Genomic DNA, 24,111 nt, shown 5'->3' on the forward strand with positions numbered 1-24,111 from the left:
CAGTGAGGCTCCTCCAGTGGACCATGCCTTGGCACTTGCCCTGGTCCCACCCCCTTCTGCCAGAGACCCTCAGATCTGTCCCAGTCCTGCCCAGGCCCCCACAGGCCCCCTTGATGCGAATGACGTAGAGCTGGCCACGCCCACTCCATCCACGCCCACCCAGTAGGCCACACCCACCCGGCCCCGAGGGCAAGTGCAGTGCTGATGCGGCCCCCAATGAAATTGAGTTTGACACCCCTGGTCTAGGTTCTCCTGCTGACTTAGCTACCCAGAATAGATTTTAGTAGCTGCATAGAATTTTAGTCACCACCCACACTTGTTCTGACTTGTTTGGCAGGATATTTTTTGCACTGTGGTTGAGAACGATGGAAAAAGGGTGGGAAACTGTTGCTGTCCCCAAAGACCCGGGCACTCACCATCCTCTTCTTCCTCCTCACAGGCATGCTGGTGGTGAATGTTACCTGGAGGAATAAGACATATGTGGGTACGCTGCTGGATTGCACACAACATGACTGGGCACCACCCAGGTAAAATAACCAGATGAAGAGACTCTCTGTGTTGTGTGCTGATATTATGTGCTCATTCATGAGCTGTAGGCGGGGTGAGAGGAGAGTCTGCTAGGGAAAAGACTCTATAATTTTAGGGAATATTGAGAAACTCTCGGCCTGTGCATTTTCTTCCTCTTGCAGCACTTTTTTTTAAAAAAAAATCAATGTGACATAAGAACTCAAGCAGCTACAGGTTTTGAAGAAAACGTACCTGGGGTAATCAGCCTTCTCATTTTTTTTCGTAGAAAGCTGGCAAGGCAACTTCTACCTAGAAAACCAGTCAGTAGTGTATCTCAGCTGAGTAACTGTTGTGTACCTTTTTGTTGAACTACTAAGAGGAATTGGGAAAGGTTAGCTAATGGATTGTTCAACGACTGTCAGAGGGGGGACTGTGCTTTTTCTGAAACCTCTTTTTGTCTCTGAATGCTAGAGAGAAGGTGCTAAAAGCTGGGAAAGTCCGGTCTGAGCTTGCCTAGGATCCCACCACTGCCTTGGCGCTAACATTTTAGCTTTGGGAGATAGGGAGTCAGAGAATGGCTCAAGGGCTAAACTCAAAGCTTCTTCTTAACGTCTGCTCTCCTGCCTCCTAGATTCTGCGACTCTCCCACCAGCGACCTGGAGATGCGGAACGGCCGAGGGAGAGGCAAGCGCGTGCGTCCCAGTAGCAACCCACCAATGACCGAAAGCACAACAGTCTCAGATACCAAAGGCTCCAGCAATAGCAGCAAGACTCGGGCAGGGACCAACAGCAAAGGACGCCGAGGCAGCCAGAACTCCTCGGAGCACCGCCTCCCCCCCAGCGGCACTTCGGAGGAGGTCAAGGCCAGTCCTTCATCCGTGACCAAGCGAAAGAGCAAGCCTCTCTCTGATCTGGAAGTGAATTCCAGTTCTGAGGACTCAAAGGGAAGCAAACGTGCTCGCACAAACTCCATGGGCTCAACGGCGACGCCTTTAGTTGCGGCGGCGGCGGCTGCCGCCGCCGCCGCCACCACCACCACCATCAAAGTGGAGCCTGCCATTTTGGATAGGAACTGCCCCTCTCCTATCCTCATTGACTGCCCCCATCCTAACTGCAGCAAAAAATACAAGCACATTAATGGACTCAAGTATCACCAGGCCCACGCACACACGGATGATGACAGCAAGCCCGAGGCTGACGGGGATAGTGAGTATGGAGAGGAATCCTCTCTCCCAGCCGACTTGAGCAACTGCAATGGTGCTTCCGGTAGCCAGAAGGGCTCTCTTTCGCCGGCCCGTTCAACTACTCCTAAAGTGCGGCTGATAGAACCACACAGCCCCTCCTCATCCAACAAGTTCAACCTCAAAGCTACTTGCAAGAAGAAATTAGGTGCCGAAGGAGATCCCGATTCCAGTGCTCTTTCTAATGACGGTTCTGAGGACGGCCCTTTGATACCCGATGAGACGAGCAATGACGGCTTTGACTCCGTAGAGAAGAGGAGCAGTGACAAGGAAAAAACGAAAAAACTGGTTAGCATCAAGCCCGAGAAGATCACCTCAAAGAGCATCAAGTCTGCCCGGCCCATAGCCCCAGCCATTCCACCCCAGATCTACACTTTTCAGGCAGCCACGTTCACTGCTGCTAGCCCTGGCTCCTCCACAGGTCTCACCACAACTGTGGTTCAGGCCATGCCTAACAGCCCCCAGTTGAAGCCCATTCAGCCTAAGCCAACGGTAATGGGTGAGCCTTTCGCCGTCAGCCCGACACTGACCCCTGTCAAGGACAAGAAAAAGAAGGACAAGAAAAAAAAAGAGCCCAAGGAAGCGGAGAGCCCCTTGACTCCTGGGACAGGGGGTCGGGCTGAGGAAGGCAAGAGTCCCTTCCGTGGGGAGCCCAGTGATCCGGGGGTGAAGGGAGAGAGCCTTCTCAACGGTTCCTCTGACCCCCACCAGAGCCGCCTGGCCAGCATTAAAGCCGAGGCGGATAAAATCTACAGCTTCACTGACAATGCCCCAAGCCCATCCATCGGGGGAGCCAGCCGGCTAGAGAGCACGGCACCCACACAGCCCATGACTCCACTTCATGTGGTCACCCACAACGGGGCCGAAGCCAGCTCTGTGAAAACGAATAGCCCGGCCTACTCTGACATCTCCGATGCAGGGGAGGATGGGGAAGGGAAGCTGGAGAGCATGAAGGTCAAGGACCCGGATCCGATGGCCAAGGAAGGGGCCAAGAAAGCCCTCTTTCCTTCTCAGCCTCAGAACAAGGAATCTCCTTACTATCAAGGTTTTGAGGCCTACTATTCACCAGGTTACGCCCAGTCGAGTCCCAGCCCCATTAACCCCATCAACCAGACGTCCATAGAGAGCCAGGCACTGAAGCTGAAGAAAGATGACGAGCCACCGAGCCCGGAGGTGAAGGAGAAGAATGAGACTTGTGAGGAGAAGAAGGCAGAGCTGGGTCCCTCAAGCCAGCAGCCGTCCGTCATACAGCAGAGGTCCAACATGTACATGCAGTCGCTCTATTACAACCAATATGCCTACGTGCCTCCCTACGGCTACAGTGAGCAAGGCTATCATGCGCACCTGCTCAGCACCAACCCAGCCTATCGGCAACAGTACGAAGATCAGCAGAAGCAGCGCCAGAGTCTGGAGCAGCAGCAGCGCGGGCTGGAGAAGAAGTTGGATCTGGGACTGAAGGAAAGAGAGGTGGTCCTCAAGGAGGAGTGGAAGCAGAAGACTTCTCTCCCACCCACTCTGACCAAAGCACCCAGCTTAACTGACCTGGTCAAACCTGGACTCAATAAGGCCAAGGATCAGGGAAGCGATGTAGCCAAGTCGGTCATTATCCCCAAGTTAGAGGACTCCACAAAACTCCAAGGCCAGACTATAGAAGGTCTGAAGGGGAAATTAAATGAAAGCCATCTTGGCAAAGAGACGGCAGACTCCAAGGCGGGTTTGGACTGCGGTCGTCAGGCTGAGGTGGACCCAGTGCTTTGGTACAGACAGGTAAACGAAGAGGAGGATGCTGGGTGGGTGAACTGGGAGGGCTGTTGTCAAACTGGCTGATTTCTGGGTCCAGAAAACTACACGGAGAGGAAGTGAGAAGAGCATTAATGTGGATGCTTGTTTGGTTTCCCGAGTTAGGGATCTTGGAATCTCTGCCAAAATAAGTATGACTAGAGCAGGGGTAGGCAACCTTGGCTCTTTTTTGACTCGTGGACTTCAACTCCCAGAATTCCTGAGCCAGCATGACTCAGCTTGGAAACCTCTCCCTTTCTCCTCAGCATAGCTGTCTCAGGAATTCTGGGAGTTGAAGTCCACGAGTCATAAAAGAGCCAAGGTTGCCTACCCCTGGGCTAGAGCAACTATAGTTGGTTGGTTCAGATTTGTTGGTATTTAATTCACCCTGGATGGTATTTAATCACTCCCACCCCCACCCCACCCACATTAATGTTTAATTTTTGGACAGCCAAATAGATGTTTAGGGATGCACACAGCAGAAAAGGCATAAGAATTGTGTAGCTTTTGTCTTACTTTGATCAGTGCTTCGAAAGCTGGGCCAGCTCACTGTGAATGAGATGTGTTTAGCTTGCTGATCGGTCTTAATAAAGTAGGCCAGTGGTAATAAATGAAGTAACACTAATCAATAGGAATGAACCATTTATAATATATATTTACTTCTGCTTGCTAATGTAACTAGAATTTAAGAATTTGGGTGAATTGTTATGCGATGCTTCAGAGAGGGATTTGAATGGTAGGTGGAAACCCACAAAGCCCAGAGGTACAACTTTTACAAGGTGGGAGGGATCCGTGTGAATACAGAATTGCTTCCATGGACTCTTATTTTTCAAATACTCCACCTGCGCTTCCCCCAGCTTCCAATATGGCGAGTTCTGGGCTGTGGAATTGCTAGTCCCCTGACTGACTCAACCCTATGTTGCTGCAGGAGGCCGAACCCCGCATGTGGACCTACGTTTACCCCGCTAAATACCCTGACATCAAAATGGAGGATGAGCGGTGGAAGGAAGAAAGGGAGCGAAAGTTAAAGGAGGAGAGGAGCCGTGGCAAAGAATCCATCGTGAAGGACGATGGGAAAGAGAGCACCAACTCTGACTGCAAAATGCCTTCCAGCGAGGACTCACGCTTAGTGGGGAAAGAAGCCAGATCCGGCACCCACGTGCCCGTGTCCTCCCCCCTCAGCCAGCACCAGTCCTACATCCCCTACATGCACGGCTATTCCTACAGTCAGTCGTACGACCCCAGCCACTCCAGCTATCGTGGCATGCCAACCGTCATGATGCAGAACTATCCAGGTAGGGGGAATTGAAAGGGAACCCTGTGGTTGGTTACGTGTGATTTCTATCATGCATCAGGAGGGAAGGCTCTAAGTCAGTGGTTCTCAACCTGTGGGTCGGGACCCCATTTGGGGTCGAACGACCATTTCACGGGGGTCGCCAAACAACGCAGTCCGCCATTTGTTTCCCCCTTTTCCTTAGCTGTGCTCCTCCCTTTTATTCTATTGGCTTTTGAAAGCCAACAGAAGAGACTCTCTTGAACAGAGTCTAATTCTATTGGCTTTCCAAAGCCCATAGGAATTGTCCAGGCTGTCTCTGCCCTGCTGAGCCCGCCAAAAGTCCCGTTCTGCAAACGGTGCTGCACCAGTTGAGTAGTCCTCGACTTACGACCGGTTGAGTAGTCCTCGACTTACGACCGGTTGGGGGGTCGCGGCATTAAAAAGGTTGAGAACCACTGCTGTAGAATGTGTGATGGTCAGTTGGTTCCCTTGGGAGGCTGGCTCTTCTGGCCAACCCAGGGCAGAAATGCTGACTGGTGTCTCTCCCACAGGCTCTTACCTACCCTCCAGCTACTCGTTCTCCCCCTACGGCAGTAAATCCTCTGGAAGCGAGGAAAGCGAAAAATCCCGAGCTAGTCCCATTATTGGCTGTAAGTCCAGCTCTGAATCCAAGGCCCTGGACATCCTGCAGCAGCACGCCAGCCACTACAAGAGCAAATCGCCAACGGTGAGTGCTGGTGGGGGGGCTGCACTAACCAGTTCTCAACGCCGGGCCTTTTGGTTGAGCCTGGCTCAGAACGTACAGCTCTTCTCTCGTGGATCCTGCCCTGATTGGGGCAGAGCCTGTGGCTCTTCTCTCGTGGATCCTGCCCTGATTGGAGCGGAGCCTGTGGCTCTTCTCTCGTGGATCCTGCCCTGATTGGGGCAGAGCCTGTGGCTCTTCTCTCGTGGATCCTGCCCTGATTGGGGCAGAGCCTGTGGCTCTTCTCTCGTGGATCCCGCTATGATTGGAGCGGAGCCTGTGGCTCTTCTCTCGTGGATCCTGCCCTGATTGGGGCAGAGCCTGTGGCTCTTCTCTCGTGGATCCCGCTATGATTGGAGCGGAGCCTGTGGCTCTTCTCTCGTGGATCCTGCCCTGATTGGGGCAGAGCCTGTGGCTCTTCTCTCGTGGATCCCGCTATGATTGGAGCGGAGCCTGTGGCTCTTCTCTCGTGGATCCTGCCCTGATTGGGGCAGAGCCTGTGGCTCTTCTCTCGTGGATCCCGCTATGATTGGAGCGGAGCCTGTGGCTCTTCTCTCGTGGATCCTGCCCTGATTGGGGCAGAGCCTGTGGCTCTTCTCTCGTGGATCCCGCTATGATTGGAGCGGAGCCTGTGGCTCTTCTCTCGTGGATCCTGCCCTGATTGGGGCAGAGCCTGTGGCTCTTCTCTCGTGGATCCCGCTATGATTGGAGCGGAGCCTGTGGCTCTTCTCTCGTGGATCCTGCCCTGATTGGGGCAGAGCCTGTGGCTCTTCTCTCGTGGATCCCGCTATGATTGGAGCGGAGCCTGTGGCTCTTCTCTCGTGGATCCTGCCCTGATTGGGGCAGAGCCTGTGGCTCTTCTCTCGTGGATCCTGCCCTGATTGGAGCAGAGCCTGTGGCTCTTCTCTCGTGGATCCCGCTATGATTGGAGCGGAGCCTGTGGCTCTTCTCTCGTGGATCCTGCCCTGATTGGAGCGGAGCCTGTGGCTCTTCTCTCGTGGATCCTGCCCTGATTGGAGCGGAGCCTGTGGTTCTTCTCTCGTGGATCCTCCCGTGATTGGAGCATATGATACTTGTCGTGCCTGGTGGCTGGAGTTTGCAGGGACTGGAGAAAGCCAACCGACAATTGCAGGGCAACAACCTGCCCTTCCTTAACAGATTCACGCTTGGGCTTGAAACTGTCTGTTTTTCTGCTTGCTGTGCAGATAAGCGAGAAGGAGCGCAGCGGCTGTGGGATAGGAGGAAACAGCGCAGGCTGCAGTAGTGTAGGGGGAGCCAGTGGGGCCGAGAGAAGTGTGGACCGGCCCCGCTCCTCCCCTTCACAGCGTCTGATGTCTACGCATCACCACCATCACCACTTGGGCTACTCGTTGCTCCCAGCCCAGTATAACCTGCCCTATGCAACAGGTGAGAACGGGATGGGGTACTTCTGTAGAGGGGTGTTATTTGATGGGGGGGGGGAGGCTGAGGATTCCAAATTCAGTATTATATTTCGATGGATTGATTCAGTTTACATAGCCACCCATCCCACATTTGCGATTTTAATGGTCTTGGGGGAATATCTTTTGCCGTTCCTCTACAGGTCTTTCATCTACAGCCATTGTTGCCAGTCAGCAAGGTTCCGCTCCTTCCCTGTACCCCCCGCCCCGAAGGTGAAAATGGTAAGGACACCCCAACACACCCGCCTCAGGGGCTGTGGGGAGGAACAAAGAGGCTGCTGGACTTTCTTGGAGGTCTTTCTTTCTTTCTTTCTTTCTTTCTTTCTTTCTTTCTTTCTTTCTTTCTTTCTTTCTTTCTTTCTTTCTTTCTTTCTTTCTTTCTGTCTTTCTTTCTTTCTTGAACTTGACCAGATTTGAAGAAGGTTCTTGGGTGAGAAGCAAAAGGTTTTCAAGGAGGGGAAGGAGAGAGAGAGAGAAAAAAAAAGTCCAGTTGCCCTTTGAAAAAGCACCTTTGGGACTGCTTTCCTATTCTTAGGTTCTGATGAAAATTAGAAGTTGGGCAATGGATGTAAGACTAGCTAGCATTGCTTGTAGTGGGTTTTCTACCAGGGAACTGCCCACTTCCTAGTTCTAAGCCAGGGGTGTCAAACTCAATTTCATTGACGGCCGCATCAGCATTGCAGTTGCCCTGGGTGGGGCCTGGGTGGGTGTGGCCAACTGGGTGGACGTGGATGAAGTGGGTGTGGCCTACTGGGTGGGCGTGGCCAGCTCTACATCGTTCGCGTCAAGGGTGCCAGTAGGGGCCTGGGCAGGAGTGGGACAGATCTGGGGGTCTCTGGCAGAAGGGGGTGGGACCGGGGCAAGCGCCAAGGCATGGTCCTGTTCTTCATTCCTCACAAAGGGTGACCCCTCCCCAGCATGCACCCAGGGGGCGCGGGCGATGTGGCAGGGGCTGGTTCCTCGCTGTTTCCAGATGCCTTGTGGAGCTAAGGCTGAATGCGTTTTAGCATAGATGGCCACCCCAAAATTGTACATTGGCTTCCGGCCGGCCTGGGCCAGGGCCAAGGCAGCGGGGGGCCATTCCCTCACTGTTTCCAGGATGGCTTCAAGGGCCACATGAAACCACTCCGGCCCCCGGGCCTTGTGTTTGACATGTCTGTTCTAAGCCCACCCGCCTCTCCTGTTGGGAAGGCGAGATCCGCCAGGTCCACCTTCCGAGCCGCTGTGACTCTGGCTCCACCCTGTGGCCGAGACGGAGATTGCTGACCTCTCTCTCTTCTCTTTCCAACAGGACACGACCGATAAGGTAACCCGGGCTGTACCAAGACATGTGACCGGCTCACATGAGGAAGCGCTGGAAACTGCATTAGACACCAGTTGAATGGCGTTGATTGTTCTGCCTGACGGTCCTGCCACAGTGTGATGCAGACTCTGCCCCTCCCCCCCACTGAGCACACGCTGAGCCCCGTACGAGTTGAGTTACGGAGCTGGGACTTGCCGAAATATTTATTCATCTGACTTGGGGCGACTGGCCGTTTTCCAGAACTCTTCTGGGAAAGAAGCAGCGTGACATCGCAGGACCTTTGGGGGAAAAAAAAAACGTTGGGGAGGAGGAGCGCACGAGCTGCGCGTTCCACCCACACAGCGGCTCCCTGGTTCCTGGGCTGCAGCCGAGAAAGCCATTCCAGAGTTGGCGGAAGAGAAGGTCCAGATGGTGGGTTTGGGGTTCTCTTTCTCCATTCTTTTCATTGGTGAGAAGTAGTCACGTGGCACAAGCAGGTAGGTGGACTCTCGCAAAGAGCCCCGGAAGCCCGAGGCTCTCCTGCCTCAACGCTGGCCTTTCTCGGTCAGGAAAAAGGTTACCGGACGTCTCTGTAGCACTTTGCCTTGGGGCCTGCTGCTCCCGGAAAGGCCGTCCCACCCGCCGTTTTTCTAAGCCCTCTCCCTGCTGGCGGGACTTGCGTGTTGCGAGGCAGCAGCAACTTTGCTCCCCAGCACAAAACAACCTCTCAGCACTGCCGATCACATGGCCTTCGGGCAGGCTGGTCCTGCTTCTGTCGGGGCCCCCACCGTGGCCCGGCAGTCAAGTCGCTCCTCTCTGCTTGAAGGGTGCCTGTCGCTCCTGTCTTCCCCAGCCCTTTCCACAGAGGAAGGAAGCCTTGCTGCCGTGGCCCGGTTGTCTGGGGCAGAGCTGCTTGATTTTTCAGGCCTTCCCCACACCTGGAAAACCCTCCCTTCTCGGCAAGGAATGAAGCGAGGGCTGGCTGTGCCCTGCGGTTTCGAAAAGAACCAAGCTTGACCTTGCTGACATTTAGCCACCAGCCCCCTCCCTGCAAAGCCCTGCTGCGGTTGCAGCTTCTACACGGGTAAGCAGGCAAGAAGCAGTTCCCTCCTGCTAAATGCCCCCCAGCCCCCCATGCATTGCCGGACCTCTGCCTGGCTGTCTCTCATTCCCTACCCCTTGCCAGTGTCCTTGACGGACCCATCTGACCCCCGGTTCCTGCAGAGCTGTCAGTTGGAATGGTAAGGGGCCCAAGTCCCGCCCTCCCAAGCTGACTCTTCAGGAATGGGCGCGGTCGGTCGGTCTGTCTGAGCGGTGCAAGTTCCCAGCTCTTGTCTTTCTATTCCTGTCTGTATGTTGCGCGAGGCCACCCGCTGCCTCTTGGACTTTGTACATACTGTAAAAAGGAATTGTTTGAAATTTGTCGGGGTTTCTTTTTTCCTTTCCCGGCTGGAGTCCTCACCTAGCTTTCATCAAAGTACCTGGGGGAGGGGGGGCAGCAAGCAGAAGAGACTGCTTACCCTGGGGCACAGTCTCGTTTGGTAGCAACTCCCGCCGTCTCAAAGCACACTAGGAAGTGTGCTGCAGCATCCTCTCTGCCTTTTTGGCACTTGCCCTTCAAGGCCTCCTGCAGGGAGAGCTTCCAATGGTTGCCTTAGAGCTATCACCTAGGAGTAGGCAACCTTGGCTCTTTTATGACTCGTGGACTTCAGCTCCCAGAATTTCTGAGCCAGTCCTAAAAGAGCCAAGGTTGCCTACCCCTGACCTAGGACTTCTCACCCAAACAAGAGGACCACCTCAAAGGCAAAAAAGTTGGGAGGCTGCAAGCCTTTTCTGACCAGCACAGGCCTGTAAGAACATTCAATAGTAGAGCGCTCACCACCTGATACGGTTTTATGAAGTCATGACTCAGGTAGCCACAAAATGCAACAGCCACAAAATGCGACAAGGCGAGAGAGTCTTGTAGTGTCAGCGAGTAAACCTCAGGGTTACCTACTTCGAGGCGGAGCCTTTACAGAAGCACCGTGTTGTAGCAAGCTCTTGTAAAAAAAAAAAAAAAAGGATAAGGAATGACGGGAGTTCTCTTCCGGGCCTGACTTTATGCTCCTGACCTTACTAGGTAAGGTATTTGTATAAGAAAGGCCCTACCTCAGCAGCAGGATCCTTGCCCTCTTGGGTGCATGCAAAGCTTTGGCCTTTTGTTTGTATTGGTGTTAGTGTATTGCTGTTGTTGTTTTTTTTTAAAAAAAAAATACAGATAGTCATATTTGTGTAAAAATTATTTAACTTAACATTAGCCCACCTCCCGAACTTGTGTAAGGACTAGAAATACATTTTCAGGTTCCACGTTGCTTCTGCAGTTGTGCAGTTACATAGAGGTTGAGCATTCTGGCCTGAGCAGCTGGATCAGTCTAGTACAGTGGTGGTGAACCTATGGCACGGGTGCCAGAGGCGGCACTCAGAGCCCTCTCTGTGGGCACACACGCCGTCGCCCCAGTCCTAGGCCGTCAGCTGGGTTTTATAAAACCTTTTCGCTTTAGGCCTCCACCGCCGTGTGCAAAAAAAAAAAAAAAGATTCAATCAATTTCAACTTCTCGCGGGGAAAGAAAAGATCCTGCAAAGTTGGGATTGACTGACTGAACTTTTTAGTCCCACCCAGTCTGCTGTTACCACCGCAGCCACGCCCACCCAATTGGCCATGCCCACCCAGCACTTAATGCATAAGTGGGTTTTGGGTTGCAGTTTGGGCACTCAGTCTGAAAGGTTCGCCATCACTGGTCTAGTAAGTAGACAGTTTTTTGCAGTCTACTGTTCACTAGGGTTTTTTTTTTCTGCTTTGCAGAACTTCCTGAGTGAAGAATTAAAAACCAAAGATATAGTCTAGAGGAAATCGTTAAGTCAATGTAAAAAACAAAAACAAAACAGGAGTGGAAATGGTGTGAAAACATTTCACACTACTCTCTCAAATTTTGGTATTTCACAAAGCAAATTGATTTAATGTTTTGCCCTTTCCAATATGGTATTCCACAGATATGTAGGACCGCAGATGTGGATAGGCACAAAGGATGTTGGTTCAGCACTTTGGGTAACAACTCAATCCGAGGGTGTCACATTGGACTGGACAGCACAGATTGAATTGCTTATCAAATAACCAGGTAACCCTAAATGATAAACCTATATCAGGGGTAGGCAACCTTGGCTCTTTTATGACTCATGGACTTCAACTCCCATGCTGGCTCAGGAATTCTGGGAGTTGGAAGTCCACGAGTCATAAAAGCCAAGGTTGCCTACCCCTGACCTCTATGGAGGAATATCTTCCATTGCCTACCTATTCTATTATCTATTTTTCCTTCCCTTATCAATACGTTACTCCAATAAATTTTCAGGTTTTGGCTAATATTAAAGCCTATAGTTGCGAGATCCAGCCTTTTACAAGCAAAAATTGAGAGGGTACAGATAGTTTTGTTTTATCCCCATATCAATTATATATTGTTCCCTCCCCTAAAACCGGCCAAAGACATACTCCCCCCTCCAACCGGCAAGCCTGAAAAATAACTGCTTTTTGCTGCCCTAAAAAGCAGTGAGGCAAATCAAGACCCTCCCAGACGATAACGGAATACTAAGTAGAATTTCCTGCAAAGAGGCAGCTTATCGTTCACCCCTAGGTTTTTTAAGAGTTTCCCTTCTGTGATAGCCAGATGGCTCCCACTTTGCACAAGATAAATGCCTGAGAAGTGAAAAGTGCGTTGGGTAACACAAGTAAATAGACAAGAACCGTTTTAGAATTGTATATTGTGAATGACGTTTGAAGGAACTGGCTGTTTTAAGGAAAAGTAAGCATGATAGCAATCATCTCCTATTCCAAGAGGGCATTTTGAAGGGAAGGATGGGGACACGAAATGTCAACTACAAGAACTACTTTTAGGTAAAAGTTTCCAAATGCATTTTGAAGATGCGCAGGACTGAATCCTAATCAAGGGACGAATCAAGGTGCCAGTCACGATTCCAGAATCCACAGACTTCGGTGTGGGCCAGACATTCTTCCAAAGGAAGGGAAAGCTTCGTTTGACTTGGTTCTTTCTCCAATTCCACAGTAGAACACAAAGACTGCCCTGATCCTCTCGAAAGGAATGGCGATGCCCTTCGGAAGCAAGGACAGCTTCACACCTTCCGTTCACTCCCCCTCCCCTTCTAAATGAAGCAGCGCTAGAGTTAATGCTAACCTAATAAAAGCCGGAAAGAGGATAGAGTTTGTCAGCACCCCAGAATATGGATTAACCCAGTGGTGCAAATCATCTATTTGCAAAAAAAAAAAAAAAAAAAGCTACCATTCCTCATATTTCCACGCTCAAAACATCCCCCCCTGCTTAAGAGTCTGAGTGAACCTATAAATATGCATTTAAAATGAAAGCCAAATACCCAAACTAATAGGTAGCCCAACATGTATGTAACGAGTAATTGAGGCTTTCCCCCCCCCCCTCTCTCTGTCTGTGGGCTCCTTAGCCACCGTGTGGCTGGACAGGATGTCTTCACTAGGCTTTAACAGCAGGGGCCCCCTCAGAGCTCCATTTACCTTCCATTTACTATTGTGCAATTACATGTGCAGACTTTATATTATTCGCTAGGTAACACATTTCAATGGAAAAGTCAACTCAGAAGATATACAGGTCACTCTAACAATAAGAAATGCAGTTTCAGTCCAGAAAAATTTTGTTTTCCCTTTCCTCAGAAGAGGCATTTCAGCCCCCCCTCGTGCTCGACGCATGTCCAGGCCCCACTGAAACGCTGCACTAGGTCTAATCGTCATCGTCGTCATCGTCGTCAGAAGAGACCTGATCCAGGGGGTACACCATGAACAACACATCTGGCCGCGATGGGACACAAGGATGACCAGGCCTCACAATTTCAAAACCCAGAAAACTGAATGTCTTCAGTAACGGAGCTGCAAAGAAGAAAAGGAACACAATCAGATCAACAACACATGGGCCGGTTTTATACCTAAAGCAGTGTTTCCCAAACTTGACAATTTTAAGGCATGTGGACTTCAAGGCATGTGGACCTAAAGCAAATGCCCTGGATTTCTGTATACATCGGGCATCGCTGTATGGTTCCATTCTGCTGAGGTTTCTGAAACCAGCCTGCCGAGTGGCTGGATTTTGATCACGGGACCACAGGGAGGCTGCAACAGTCGTTAACGTCTGAAAAACGGTCCTCAGTCACTTTTAACACCGCTATAACTTCGAACGGTCACTAAAGGAGCTGTTGTAAGTCAAGGACTGCCTGTCTGCTGTCCACTCCATCAATTCCTCCAAGTCGTATTCTGAACAAAAGTGAGTTTGCTCTGCTCGTGGTGAAAGCTGCAAATGGCCTAAACCACACGACAGCATCTCAAGCCCGCGGAACACTGCTTGTTCTTGTCATTCAGCAGATATTCCGACCTGGAAATCCAACTCGATCTCAGAAATTTACGGGGAAGAGAAAAAATTGTGCCAGCAATTTAAGGTATCTGTTGGTAGCAATTATACCTGGGTCATTACTCAACTGGAAGGGGAAATGCCACACCCACAAAGTGTTCTGAATGAAGCAGGTTCTAAGCACTTACCTCTGTCTTCTCTGCTTTTTCGAAAGCAAATGAAGACATAACTTGCTTTCATTTTCTCTTCAGCAAATTCTAACAGCGCTAATAATCTGGCAGGTGGGGAGAAAACAGAAGATTACACTCAGCTCATTCCCCCCAGCATTACGTTGGGCAAGAAAGCATGCGGAGGAAAACCGGCTGCGCAGAATTTGGGGAGGGAAACGGAAGGTGGTCAAGACACCAACCAAGCATGAGTGGTTATTTGCACAGCAGTGCAAAACAAAGGAAGTGGGGACAAAATAACACGAGCAGAGTTAAAGGTCTTCTAGTCCCAACCCCCTGCTCAGGCAGGAAGCATTTCAAGCACTGAGGTCTGAAAAATTAACGAATTTTATTTGAACACCAGGAGACTGTTATCATAAGAGACTTCCTATGGAAGCTGTGTGCTGGGGGAGGCCTGGTGGTCTGGTACTTCAGACCAATTTCTGCAAGCTGCATCCAACTTGTAGGCAGTGGGCTATGCATAACTTCTTTTTTTTTTTTTTTGCAGCTAGAGTTATAAACAAATATTAAGCTGTAACAATCCTCTGTACTGCATGGGCTAGGGAATAGTGTCACATTGCAGATGGTTTTTGAGTTACCTATTTAAATAGCCTTATAAAAATTGCTCTTCTTGCTTGGCTGAGGATATCTCGCCTACTGATCAAGCAAGTAGCGGATCAACCAGGTTTTAATCGGAGGCGGAAAGCAGCAGCGATTTTAACTTAGAAGGGATTTGGTTAACATCCATTTTAATTATATCTTCCAAGCTGCTTATTTTAGCTGGCTGTAATTAATCAGTTATGCAATTGTACTTAAAGCATTTTGACAGGGGAAACGCAGGGAACCAAAGAATTATGGCAAAAGGAAAGAATAAACTGGCTGAAGCATTTTTATAAATGGAAGACTCAAGCCAGCTTAACCCAAAGGGAAAATGTTAACAGCATGAGCTTCTTTGGATCGCAAATCAGTATGCATGGGCAGGATGATGCTTCTCCCTCCCTCCCTCCCTCTCTCTTTCTCTCTGTGACTCTCTTTCTATCTCTCTCTCTTTCTGTTTCTCTCTGTCTCTTTCGCTCTCTGTCTCTCTCTCTCTCACACACACACACACAAACAAACACACACACACCATCTTCAAAATACCAGGAGCTTAAAGAGAGATAAATCTATGCCCAGCAATTTGTAGAAGTCAGGAGCGCACAACCTGTTCCTACTGGTGACTATGTTCCTTGGGGTATAATCTTTGGGAGACTTGTGCATATCTTACCCTTCTTTGCTCCCATCAGCTAATAAGCCATCAGGAATTTCCACAAAAAGACTCTGATTGGATAGCACTGCATCCCAAGAGGAGATCTTTACTTCCGTAACTTTGTACTGGAAGTGGACAATATGTGGTTTCCCATCGTGCACTGGAAGATCTTGGTTAACAGTGAGCTTCTCATCCTTTTTAAGAAAGGGGGAAAAAAACATTTTTCAAGGGTTAGAACCACAGGAACAAGAAGTAAGTTCGCCGATTCCTCATTTTTATGGGAACTGACACCAACCCGTGCTTCTGCTTTTTTAAAAAAAAAACAATCATGAAACTTCAACCCGCTGTCCTCCATGACTCAACTGAGTACATTTAATAAATCAATCTCCAAGAGGTACCCCGATTCATTCAGAGAAATGCACAAAATTCACCCATTTTCAAAAACGGATTGTGCCAACAGAAATGGTCTTAGAAAAACTAGCCTTGGCAGCCACAGAACTGTGTCGCTATATTACGAGCGTGGTCGCTTGATAGCTGCTCCATCTTACACTTTATGCAGGACATAAATTGGGAACCGATTGTAAAGCAGCTTTAGAAAAACAAGGGGAAAAAAAAAACCTGGCCTTTGCATTACTTTTGATTCTACCAATCCAGAATACTATCCGCTTCTAAGAATCCAGAACACCATCCATCTCTAAGCTTCGTAACAATGTGCCTTTTGATGGGGTAGCCAAGTCTTGTGGATGTAACAGCTCGTATTGATGCTTCAGCATCAGAAAAGACCCTTTTCTCCTTGCTAACACAAGAGGAAACATCTCTTAATACCTATAAAGTTGTTCCTAGGTCAGTGATGGTGAACCTTTTAGAGACTGCCCAAAACCTGGCCCCGCCCCCCACTCTCCCCCCCCGCCCCGCCTACCCACAGGACCACTCACTACCTCCAGGGCCCGCTGCAGATTGCCCAGGCAGCCCAGCAGCGCCATGGCGGCCACGTCCTATGTCCGCGCCCTGCAGCATCAACTGCATGATGGGGTGTGAGGGCAGAGTCTGGTCTACGCTGCCTGGCTGCCGTGTCCTTGGCTGTGCTGCTCCGTGTGGGCCACGCTCGAGGGCGACTCTCCTTCAGGGGGGCTGCTGGAGAGGAGGGGGTCGCGGGGGGAGGCGAGGCTGGGGCCATGGCGTGTGTGCCCACAGAGAGGGCTCCGAGTGCCGCCTCTGGCACCCGCGCCATAGGTTCGCCACCACTGCCCTAGGTAGTAGTTCTACACTGACCCAGAAATTTCATCATTGCAAAGTTCTTCATGTGGCCCATTATTTTCGCTTCCCAGTTCTAAGATATTTAGGTGCCTAACGCTTCAGTGTGAGCTTTGTAAGTGTTATGGAAACAGCTCCAGGGAGAAGAACAGTTGGATGATTACCAAAGCATCACCCTAGGGAGAGAATTGGAAACCGTACTTGTTTTCTTCTTTTCGTGAACTCAAAATCTAACTGACCTGACGCAGAGCCTGGTTTCATTGTATTTTCTCACATGTTGGATTCTTAAAAAAAAAAAAAAAAAAGTAACAAAGCAATTAACACTGAGAGGTGCTAGAAAAAGTATCAGAAGTCACTTATTTAAAAAGATCTCCAAGGCAACCAGCCCCCAAAATAATGAGCTTCCAGAAGCAGCAGGCTTGAATTTACACAGGGCTGTGGACTGGGGACACAGAAATGAAAAATGCTCAAGAGTGTCCCTGGAGTTCTATGAAGGAAAAAAAGCTTCTTGTCTCGCAGCAAAAGCCCAGGAGAGGCGGAATTAGGCTCACCTTATATATCAAAGCTGAAAGAGAAGGATCCCTGCCACCCCCTCGCCCACCGGGGATCTTCGTCAGTGGGTGAGGGGCATCAGGAGCACCACAGAGGCCCTGGAACAATGTGCCTGCAGCACGGTAGTTGGGGGCAGTTACTCAAAGGTAAGATACTCCTGGAAGAAAAAGAGCACAAGGTGAGGACCACAAACCCCTGCAAGATCCAAACAAAACTCAGAAGCACAACAGCCACTATCAAGATAAAGACAGCCACAGGGCAGTCTGAACAATCCCATTTTTCTGCTGGCCAAATGACCACAAGAGCAGGATTAAACCACATTTTTTTTCAACAAATGACAGAGCGACCAGGCCTTTTAAAGGGAGGGGGGGGGGGGTTACATGTTTTCCAGAAGCAAGCTAGGGCTGTTGCGTTCAACCTTGCAATATATTATTTTAATATTTAGGCAATGCGCCACCCACGTAGCTGCCCAGCGAAGGACGGTTATGCTTTGTGTCCAGCATTGCACTGTTTCTCAACCTTAGCCACTTTAAGATGGGCGGACTTCAATTCTCAGGCTGGCTGGGGAATTCTGGGAGTTGAAATCTGCCCACCTTAAAAGTGGCCAAGGTTGAGAAATACTGCTGTACAGCATTCATCTTTTGATTATAGCCTTGTACTGGTTTAAGATGAAATCTCAATCTGGCAGGAAAGATACAATAGGTATTAACAGCATCCTTCCCATACCACACCCTTGTCTCCATCTATTAAACTCCATATAACACCTGCACAGGTGCAGCTGGCTGCAATATCCTTGGTACTGGTGTAGAGACACACACTTTCGGCTCTGCTGAGGTTTTGTAAAAACAGACGCTGTAATTCCCATTTTCCCCAACAGGCCTAGCTGTAATCCAAGATGCACAACATTGCATATTTCATATCAGGGTTTTGTGTGTTATCGTTCCTTTCGCTCAGAGCTAGGAATGTATTTGAAGACATTCTAAGAAGACACCTGCAAACTCAGCCTATATTTTCTAAACTTTGTACACAAAACAAGCAGAAATCTCAGATGAAAGCGGTATCAATTTGCGGTCTCTTTCTGGTATCGTTTCGTAGCCTCTTTCTGACAGCTCCCCAAACCAGTTCACACACAGGCTGAATCCAGTTGTACGTACGACTTGCAACAGTTCATTTAGTGACTGTTCAAACGGCACAACAGCACTGAAAAATAGGACGTCTCACCGTTTTTCACAGCAGACCCAGGAGTGTGTGATCAGAATCCAGAGGCTTGCAAACTGGTTCATGTTTATGACCTTCTGACAAGCAAAGTCAATGGGGGGGGGAAGGGCAGATTCACTTAACAACCGGGTTGCTAACTTATCAACCCCAGTGATTCGTTTAACGGCTGCAGCAAGAAAGGTTGTAAAATGGGGCAAAACTCACTTAACAAATCTCACTTAACCAGAGAAATGGTAGTTGTATACTGTGCTGCCTAAACAGGACACCTGGCTCCTCAAGCACGTCCTTGGCAAGTGGGCTAATCCTAATTTTCAAAACGGAGGCTTGAAGCTGTTCTTGTACAACAGACTCAACTACCTTGAATGGAATACAATTACAGTTAGACAGCAGGACCCAACCGAGTGCTAAATTGGAAGTCGAGCAGCTTGTTCTCAACCCAAAAAAAATTAAAAAAAATCATTTCTTTTTAATCCCAAATTCGCTCTGCCCATTCAGTGACACAAAGCCGCTGCAACTGAGGTTGCTAGGAAGGGAGTCTGCATACACTGACTTGGCCTAGCTCTCTTCATCACCCACATTCACTGCAATAATTGACTGAAAAACAGCTCTTCTGTCAGGCTGGTGTCTGGCGGAGACTGGTAAAGCATAATGCTAGACTATGTTTTTTTTTTTTTTTTGTCCACCCCTCCCCACTGTAGCCTCCAATACAGCTGGCAGATGTGCTTGTTTTCTCCACTCAACAATACAGCATTATTGTTGCTCGGAGGAAGCTTGAATAATCAAATATAGCAATGAAAATTAAGATCCTCACCATCAACCCCCATTAGGAAGCAGTTCATTCTTCCAGACTAAGGCCCTAAAGCAGGGATGTACAACGTTGGCAACTTTAAAACTTGTGGATTTCAACTCCCAGAATTCTCCCAGCCAGTTTTAAAAGTTGCCACGGTTGGACATCCCTGATCTATAGACTAATCCTATCCTTAACTCAACTGACGAGGAGAAAAACCCTCTCAGGATGCATCTGATTTCGTTCTACAACAGCAGCAACAGTTTACAAAGTCAATTCCACTGATTATCTGTGAATGTTGCAGAATTTGTCCTAGTATGGGCCGCATCCACACTTTTGCTTTGCATAATATTTTTTTTAAAAAAGAAGTAACACTGTATTTATGCATAATAAAGAGCAGGTTTCCTGGTCCTGTTCCTTTCTAAATGAATTATGAATGGTAAATTCCCAACTAGCAGGGTTTCACGTAGTGGTTAAGGCAGCGGTTCTCAACTTTTTTAATGCCGCGATCTCCAACCGGTCGTAAGTCAAGGACTACTCAACTGGTGCAGCACCGTTTGCAGACTGGGACTTTTGGCGGGCTCAGCAGGGCAGAGACAGCCTGGACAATTCCTATTGGCTTTTGAAAGCCAATAGAATTAGACTCTATTCAAGAGAGTCTATTCTATTGGCTTTCAAAAGCCAATAGAATAAAAGGGAGTAGCACAGCTAAGGAAAAGGGGAAAAAAATGGCGGACTGCGTTTGGCGATCCCCGTGAAATAGTCGTTTGACCCCAAATGGGGTCCCGACCCACAGGTTGAGAACCACTGGGTTAAGGCATCAGGCTAGAAACTGGGAGACCAGGAGTTCTAGTTCTGCCTTGGGCACAAAGCCAGCTGGATGACCTTTGGCCAGTTGCTCTTTCTCAGGGCTGGCAAAGAGCAAGTAAGGGCAATCCACTTCTGAAAAACCTTGCCAAGAAAATTGCATTGATTTGTCCAGGCAGTCACCAAGAATCAACACTGACTCAAAAGCACCAAAACAAACAAACAAACAAAAAACAGGAGAATAACTTTGTTGGAGGCAAATTCCAGATGCTGTGGTCCCAATTACAGGAGATACAAAACAGAGAAAAGAGGTGTAAAAATTCTGAATTATCAACACACTAACCAACTTAATGCATTGTACTGGCTGGCCTATATTTTCCTGTTTTGAACTGAGAACAAAGGTGCAGTCTTTTGAATGTCGGGTGTATGAATTATAAACATTTCCTGGCAGACACATGCCCAGCGTGGGAAACAGACTGATAAATACAAAGGGTTGTGTATAACTCACTAAACAGAATGGATATTAAACTACAAGGCCAAACTTCCTCTACAGTTCCAACTCCTTCAGCGCTGTATTTTCAAGCAGAGGAAAACCCAAGATAGAAAAACAAGCATTTTGCAGATAGGGATAAAAGAAATCTGGTTATCCAGCAGACACTCCAAAGGAAAACACATTTTACAATGAAAAACACATTTTATAGTTGCTATGCCAAACCTGATGTTTTTTTCAGCCAACTTATTAGCAGAAACAAATCTAAGATTAGTTGGACCTGACACTTGGAAGAGGGAAGAACACTTGCAAGGAAGTTTATGTGGCCGTTTGTAAACAGTATAGTTAAAAGGATCATTCCCAGTCCTATCGCTGAGCTGATTGGTGGGTCTCTGGGGAGATGGAATTACTTCACTGTTTACGTAACACCAAAGGTCTTAAGTAGATTAAAAAATCCTCCCTGATGAGAGCTTTATGGGTAGGCAGCATCCAGATTTAACCATTAACCACATATTCAGATAAATTTAGGACCAGACCCACAAGGGCTCTGTAGTTTTATTTTTAAAGTTCACCAATTACTCATGGCCTCGATAAAATAAAGAAGTCCTGCCTTGCAGTAACTGTAAATAAACAGCCTTCCTGTTTTGCAAACGATTTCAATCACACATTGCTTGCCATTAAAGTGAAAGCTTAACTTGCAAACATTTATGAATAAGATAAAACTTTCACCACCACCACCCTATTCCTAAACAGATATTAACATTTTGTTTTGAAAGGAAGGGAGCTGCATTTCTGAAAGGCTGTTGCTGAAAGCACTTGACGGAGCCTGATCCTTAAATTCAACTCTGAGCTTGAAGGCGCTCCTTTCGTCGTTAAAATAGCATTTATCACTTCAAATCCTTCAACTCCTGCAGACAGAATTCCGTCGTTCAGTAATAAATAGGAAACTACTTTAAGCAGACACAACTTTCCCTCCACTCCCCAAAACTGTCTTCAGATAAACACTTCTAGGAAACCTACCCGATGCAAGGAAAATATATGCAACACCTTCCAAAAATAGTTACTGGCTTCTGTCCAATGCAAACTAGTATATAATATAAAACTCCACAAAGTGCAAATTATCATGTTGGAAGAAGGCTAATCACCATAGCATGAAACTGCTAGGCTTGCTGGAATTCAAACTCCTTTGCAAACCTCCTTTCAACTGCAAATGTTGCAGGAGTGCACAGAAAATAAAACAGGCCAGAGGTGTGTACTTGATCTCTTTCTCCATCTAGGTCAGAATTCCTCAGCCAGCTTTGGGAATTGGGAATTGAAGTCCACAAGTCTTAAAAGTTGCCAAGGTTGAGGACCCCTGATCTAGGTGATAGCTCCTTTCCATTTGTCCCCAATATAATGGCGACTTTCCATCAAGAGTTTGGTGTGAAAGGCCAACTCACTTCTGGGAACAAAAGTAACTGCATGTACAATCTTGGGTGTAGCTATGACTGCTTTTATCGGAGGAAAAAGCAGATCGGGGAAAGAGCAATACTCCCAGAAAACACAGCCAACTTCAAAATACAAGCTTTTATTTCCCTAGCACAAAAGACAGGCTCCTGTACGCCAGCTATTATCCAGGCCAATATAGGATCCCAACACTGGGGATTCTTTTTTGCAATAGTGACACCATATCATCTCAGCCTTCCATCCTTCCAGGGTTGGTAAAATGAGGACCCAGATTGTCGGGGGCAATATGTTGACCCTGTAAACCGCTTAGAGAGGGCTGTGAAGCACTGTGAAGCGGTATATAAGTCTAAGTGTTATGGCTATTGCTATCTATCCCACCCTGAGGAAACCTTGTTCCCGTCAAGCCCACACAGGGACTTCACTGCTCTTAGCAAGACCTCCAAAGGCACCGGTCAAGAAAAGACCAGTAACTTCCCGGAAAAAAGGTGGACCAGAACCTCCTCCTCCATCCCAGGCTGAGTCACAATAGACTCTCCAAGACCTTTCCCAATACAGAGAGCCAAGTTCTGGACCTCAGCCAGGTAGTCAAAGGTTGCCGATGTCCACCTATTGTCCAAGGCTCCCTGGTCACTTTTCTGCAACCCGACCCTGCCCTGCTGTCTGGACCTTCCCCAAAGGGGGTCCCCCCCCTTTGCCCCTGCTGTCTGGACCTTCCCCAAAGGGGTCCTCCCTCTTTGCCCCTGCTGTCTGGACCTTCCCCAAAGGGGGTCCCCCCCTTTGCCCCTGCTGTCTGGACCTTCCCCAAAGAGGGTCCCCCCCCTCTTTGCCCCAGATGTGTTTCTTTGTTAAGCGAAACCAGGACTTCGCCCCCACCCACCCACCCACCCACCCACCCACCGCCTCCCTTCCAGAAGAACACCTGAGGCTTCCCTGAAACCAAACAGACCTGAAACCCAACCTTGCTTCCCAACCAGTCCCTCCCTCCCTCCCTCCGCTAGCTAGAAGACCTCCGGGCAGTGTTGCAACCCATGAAGCCAATCGGGGGGTGGGGGGAATCCCTGGGCGACCACCCTGGGGAGGGAGGGGGGACCTAAAGAGAGAAAGCTTTGGAACACGGGGGGGGGGCAACGTGTGCATGCATGCCTGCCTGCCTGGGTGCGTGCAAACGCGGTCCCAGCCGGGGCCAAAACCGGGGCAGCGTCCCCTTTCCCAGCTTCCGAGTTCAAGGAGGTGGAGGGGATCCCCCCCACCCTCTCCGCCGACCCGCCCCCCCCACTCCCACGGGCGGTGTGGACGTGCAGAGGAGCAGCAGCGCCGCCCCGCCCCCTCCGGCCTGCTGCTGTTGTTTTTGTTTCCTCTCTCCCCCCCCCCACTTTTCTTTCCCCTCTTTGGCTCCCTGCAAAAAGCCCCCTCCCCCGGGTGGGGGGGAACAAAGCCCGAGGGAGGGGGCAAGGAGCCCCCTTCTCCCCCCCCCGCAACCCTGCAGCGACCCCCCCTTCTTTGGAGCCCCCCCCTTCGCTGCCCTTTCCCCCCCTCCTGATCCACGCTTGCCAGCGTGGGGGGGGCTGCTTGTGGAGCCCCCCCCCCCAAAAAGGCTTGGCGGGGGGAAGAAGGCCCGGGCCTGGGCCCCGCCCGCCCAGCGCCCCCCCCCCGCGGACCTGTCCTGGGTGTTTATCATCCTCGGGGCTCGGGGGGAGGCGCTCGCTCTCAGCCCTCAAGCAGCTCCTCCGTGGGCGAGCGCCGAGCTCCGACCGACCGCGCTGCGAACGAAGCGAGAGCGAGAGCCGATGCCGCCGCCGCCGCCGCTGCCGCCGCCCGCCCCGTTACTCATTTGCATGGCCACGCCCCCTCCGCCGCCAGGCTGCCTGGGAAACAGGCCGCTCGAAACAAAGACGCGGGGGGGAGCCCGGCGGAGACTCCGCCTCCCGAGCGTGTTGCGCAGGCGCCGCGGGGAGCGCTGGCGTGGGAAGGCACGTGGGCCGCCCTCGGGAAAGTACCGAATCTTATCTGGGCTGGTGTGTTTGTGTTTTTATACGTGTGTGTTTTGTGTGTGTTTCTGTTTTGTATATATGTGTATATATATGTGTATACTGTACATATATATGTGTATCTTTGTGTGTGTGTGTATATAAATACAAACAAAAGAAATAGCTGTCTATATATATGTGTGTGTATGTATATATGTATATATATGCTATATATGTATGTGTGTGTTTTTTTATATATATGCGTGTCTGTGTGTATATACGTCTGCATTTATGTGTGTTTTTATCTATATATACAGATACAAGCATACACACAAAACAACCATCTGTATTTATATATGTGTGTGTTTGTGTATGCATTTGTTTATGTTTATTTGTTTATACATATATATATATATATATATATATATGCCTTTGATAATTTTGAATATTGGAATCCC

The 24,111-nt window shown here is 49.4% G+C and overlaps 2 protein-coding genes across 4 annotated transcripts in view; one reads left to right on the forward strand and one right to left on the reverse strand.

Annotated features, from left to right (window-relative positions):
* ZNF609 (zinc finger protein 609) overlaps nucleotides 1–10,530 on the forward strand; it is a 75,949-nt gene extending 65,419 nt beyond the window's left edge. For all 3 annotated transcript variants that reach the window (XM_039339536.1, XM_039339539.1, XM_039339538.1), the window contains exons 4-10: nucleotides 440–527; nucleotides 1,139–3,515; nucleotides 4,456–4,822; nucleotides 5,355–5,530; nucleotides 6,751–6,952; nucleotides 7,128–7,206; nucleotides 8,276–10,530. In XM_039339536.1, coding sequence (XP_039195470.1) covers nucleotides 440–527; nucleotides 1,139–3,515; nucleotides 4,456–4,822; nucleotides 5,355–5,530; nucleotides 6,751–6,952; nucleotides 7,128–7,201 — 3,284 coding nt within the window. In that variant the 3' untranslated portion in view covers nucleotides 7,202–7,206; nucleotides 8,276–10,530. The remainder of the gene's footprint in view (nucleotides 1–439; nucleotides 528–1,138; nucleotides 3,516–4,455; nucleotides 4,823–5,354; nucleotides 5,531–6,750; nucleotides 6,953–7,127; nucleotides 7,207–8,275) is intronic.
* Nucleotides 10,531–12,040: 1,510 nt separating this feature from the next.
* Nucleotides 12,041–23,513, reverse strand: OAZ2 (ornithine decarboxylase antizyme 2). The gene is given in 6 exon segments (XM_039339542.1): nucleotides 12,041–13,208; nucleotides 13,869–13,954; nucleotides 15,151–15,326; nucleotides 16,938–17,018; nucleotides 17,020–17,095; nucleotides 23,345–23,513. Coding segments are annotated over 6 exon segments (585 nt in total). The 5' UTR covers nucleotides 23,365–23,513; the 3' UTR covers nucleotides 12,041–13,062.
* Nucleotides 23,514–24,111: the final 598 nt, after the last annotated feature.

The sequence above is a fragment of the Crotalus tigris genome, unplaced genomic scaffold (genome assembly GCF_016545835.1).
Source record: "Crotalus tigris isolate CLP2741 ecotype Arizona unplaced genomic scaffold, ASM1654583v1 scf7180000017735.2152567, whole genome shotgun sequence".
Classification (NCBI taxonomy): domain Eukaryota; kingdom Metazoa; phylum Chordata; class Lepidosauria; order Squamata; family Viperidae; genus Crotalus; species Crotalus tigris.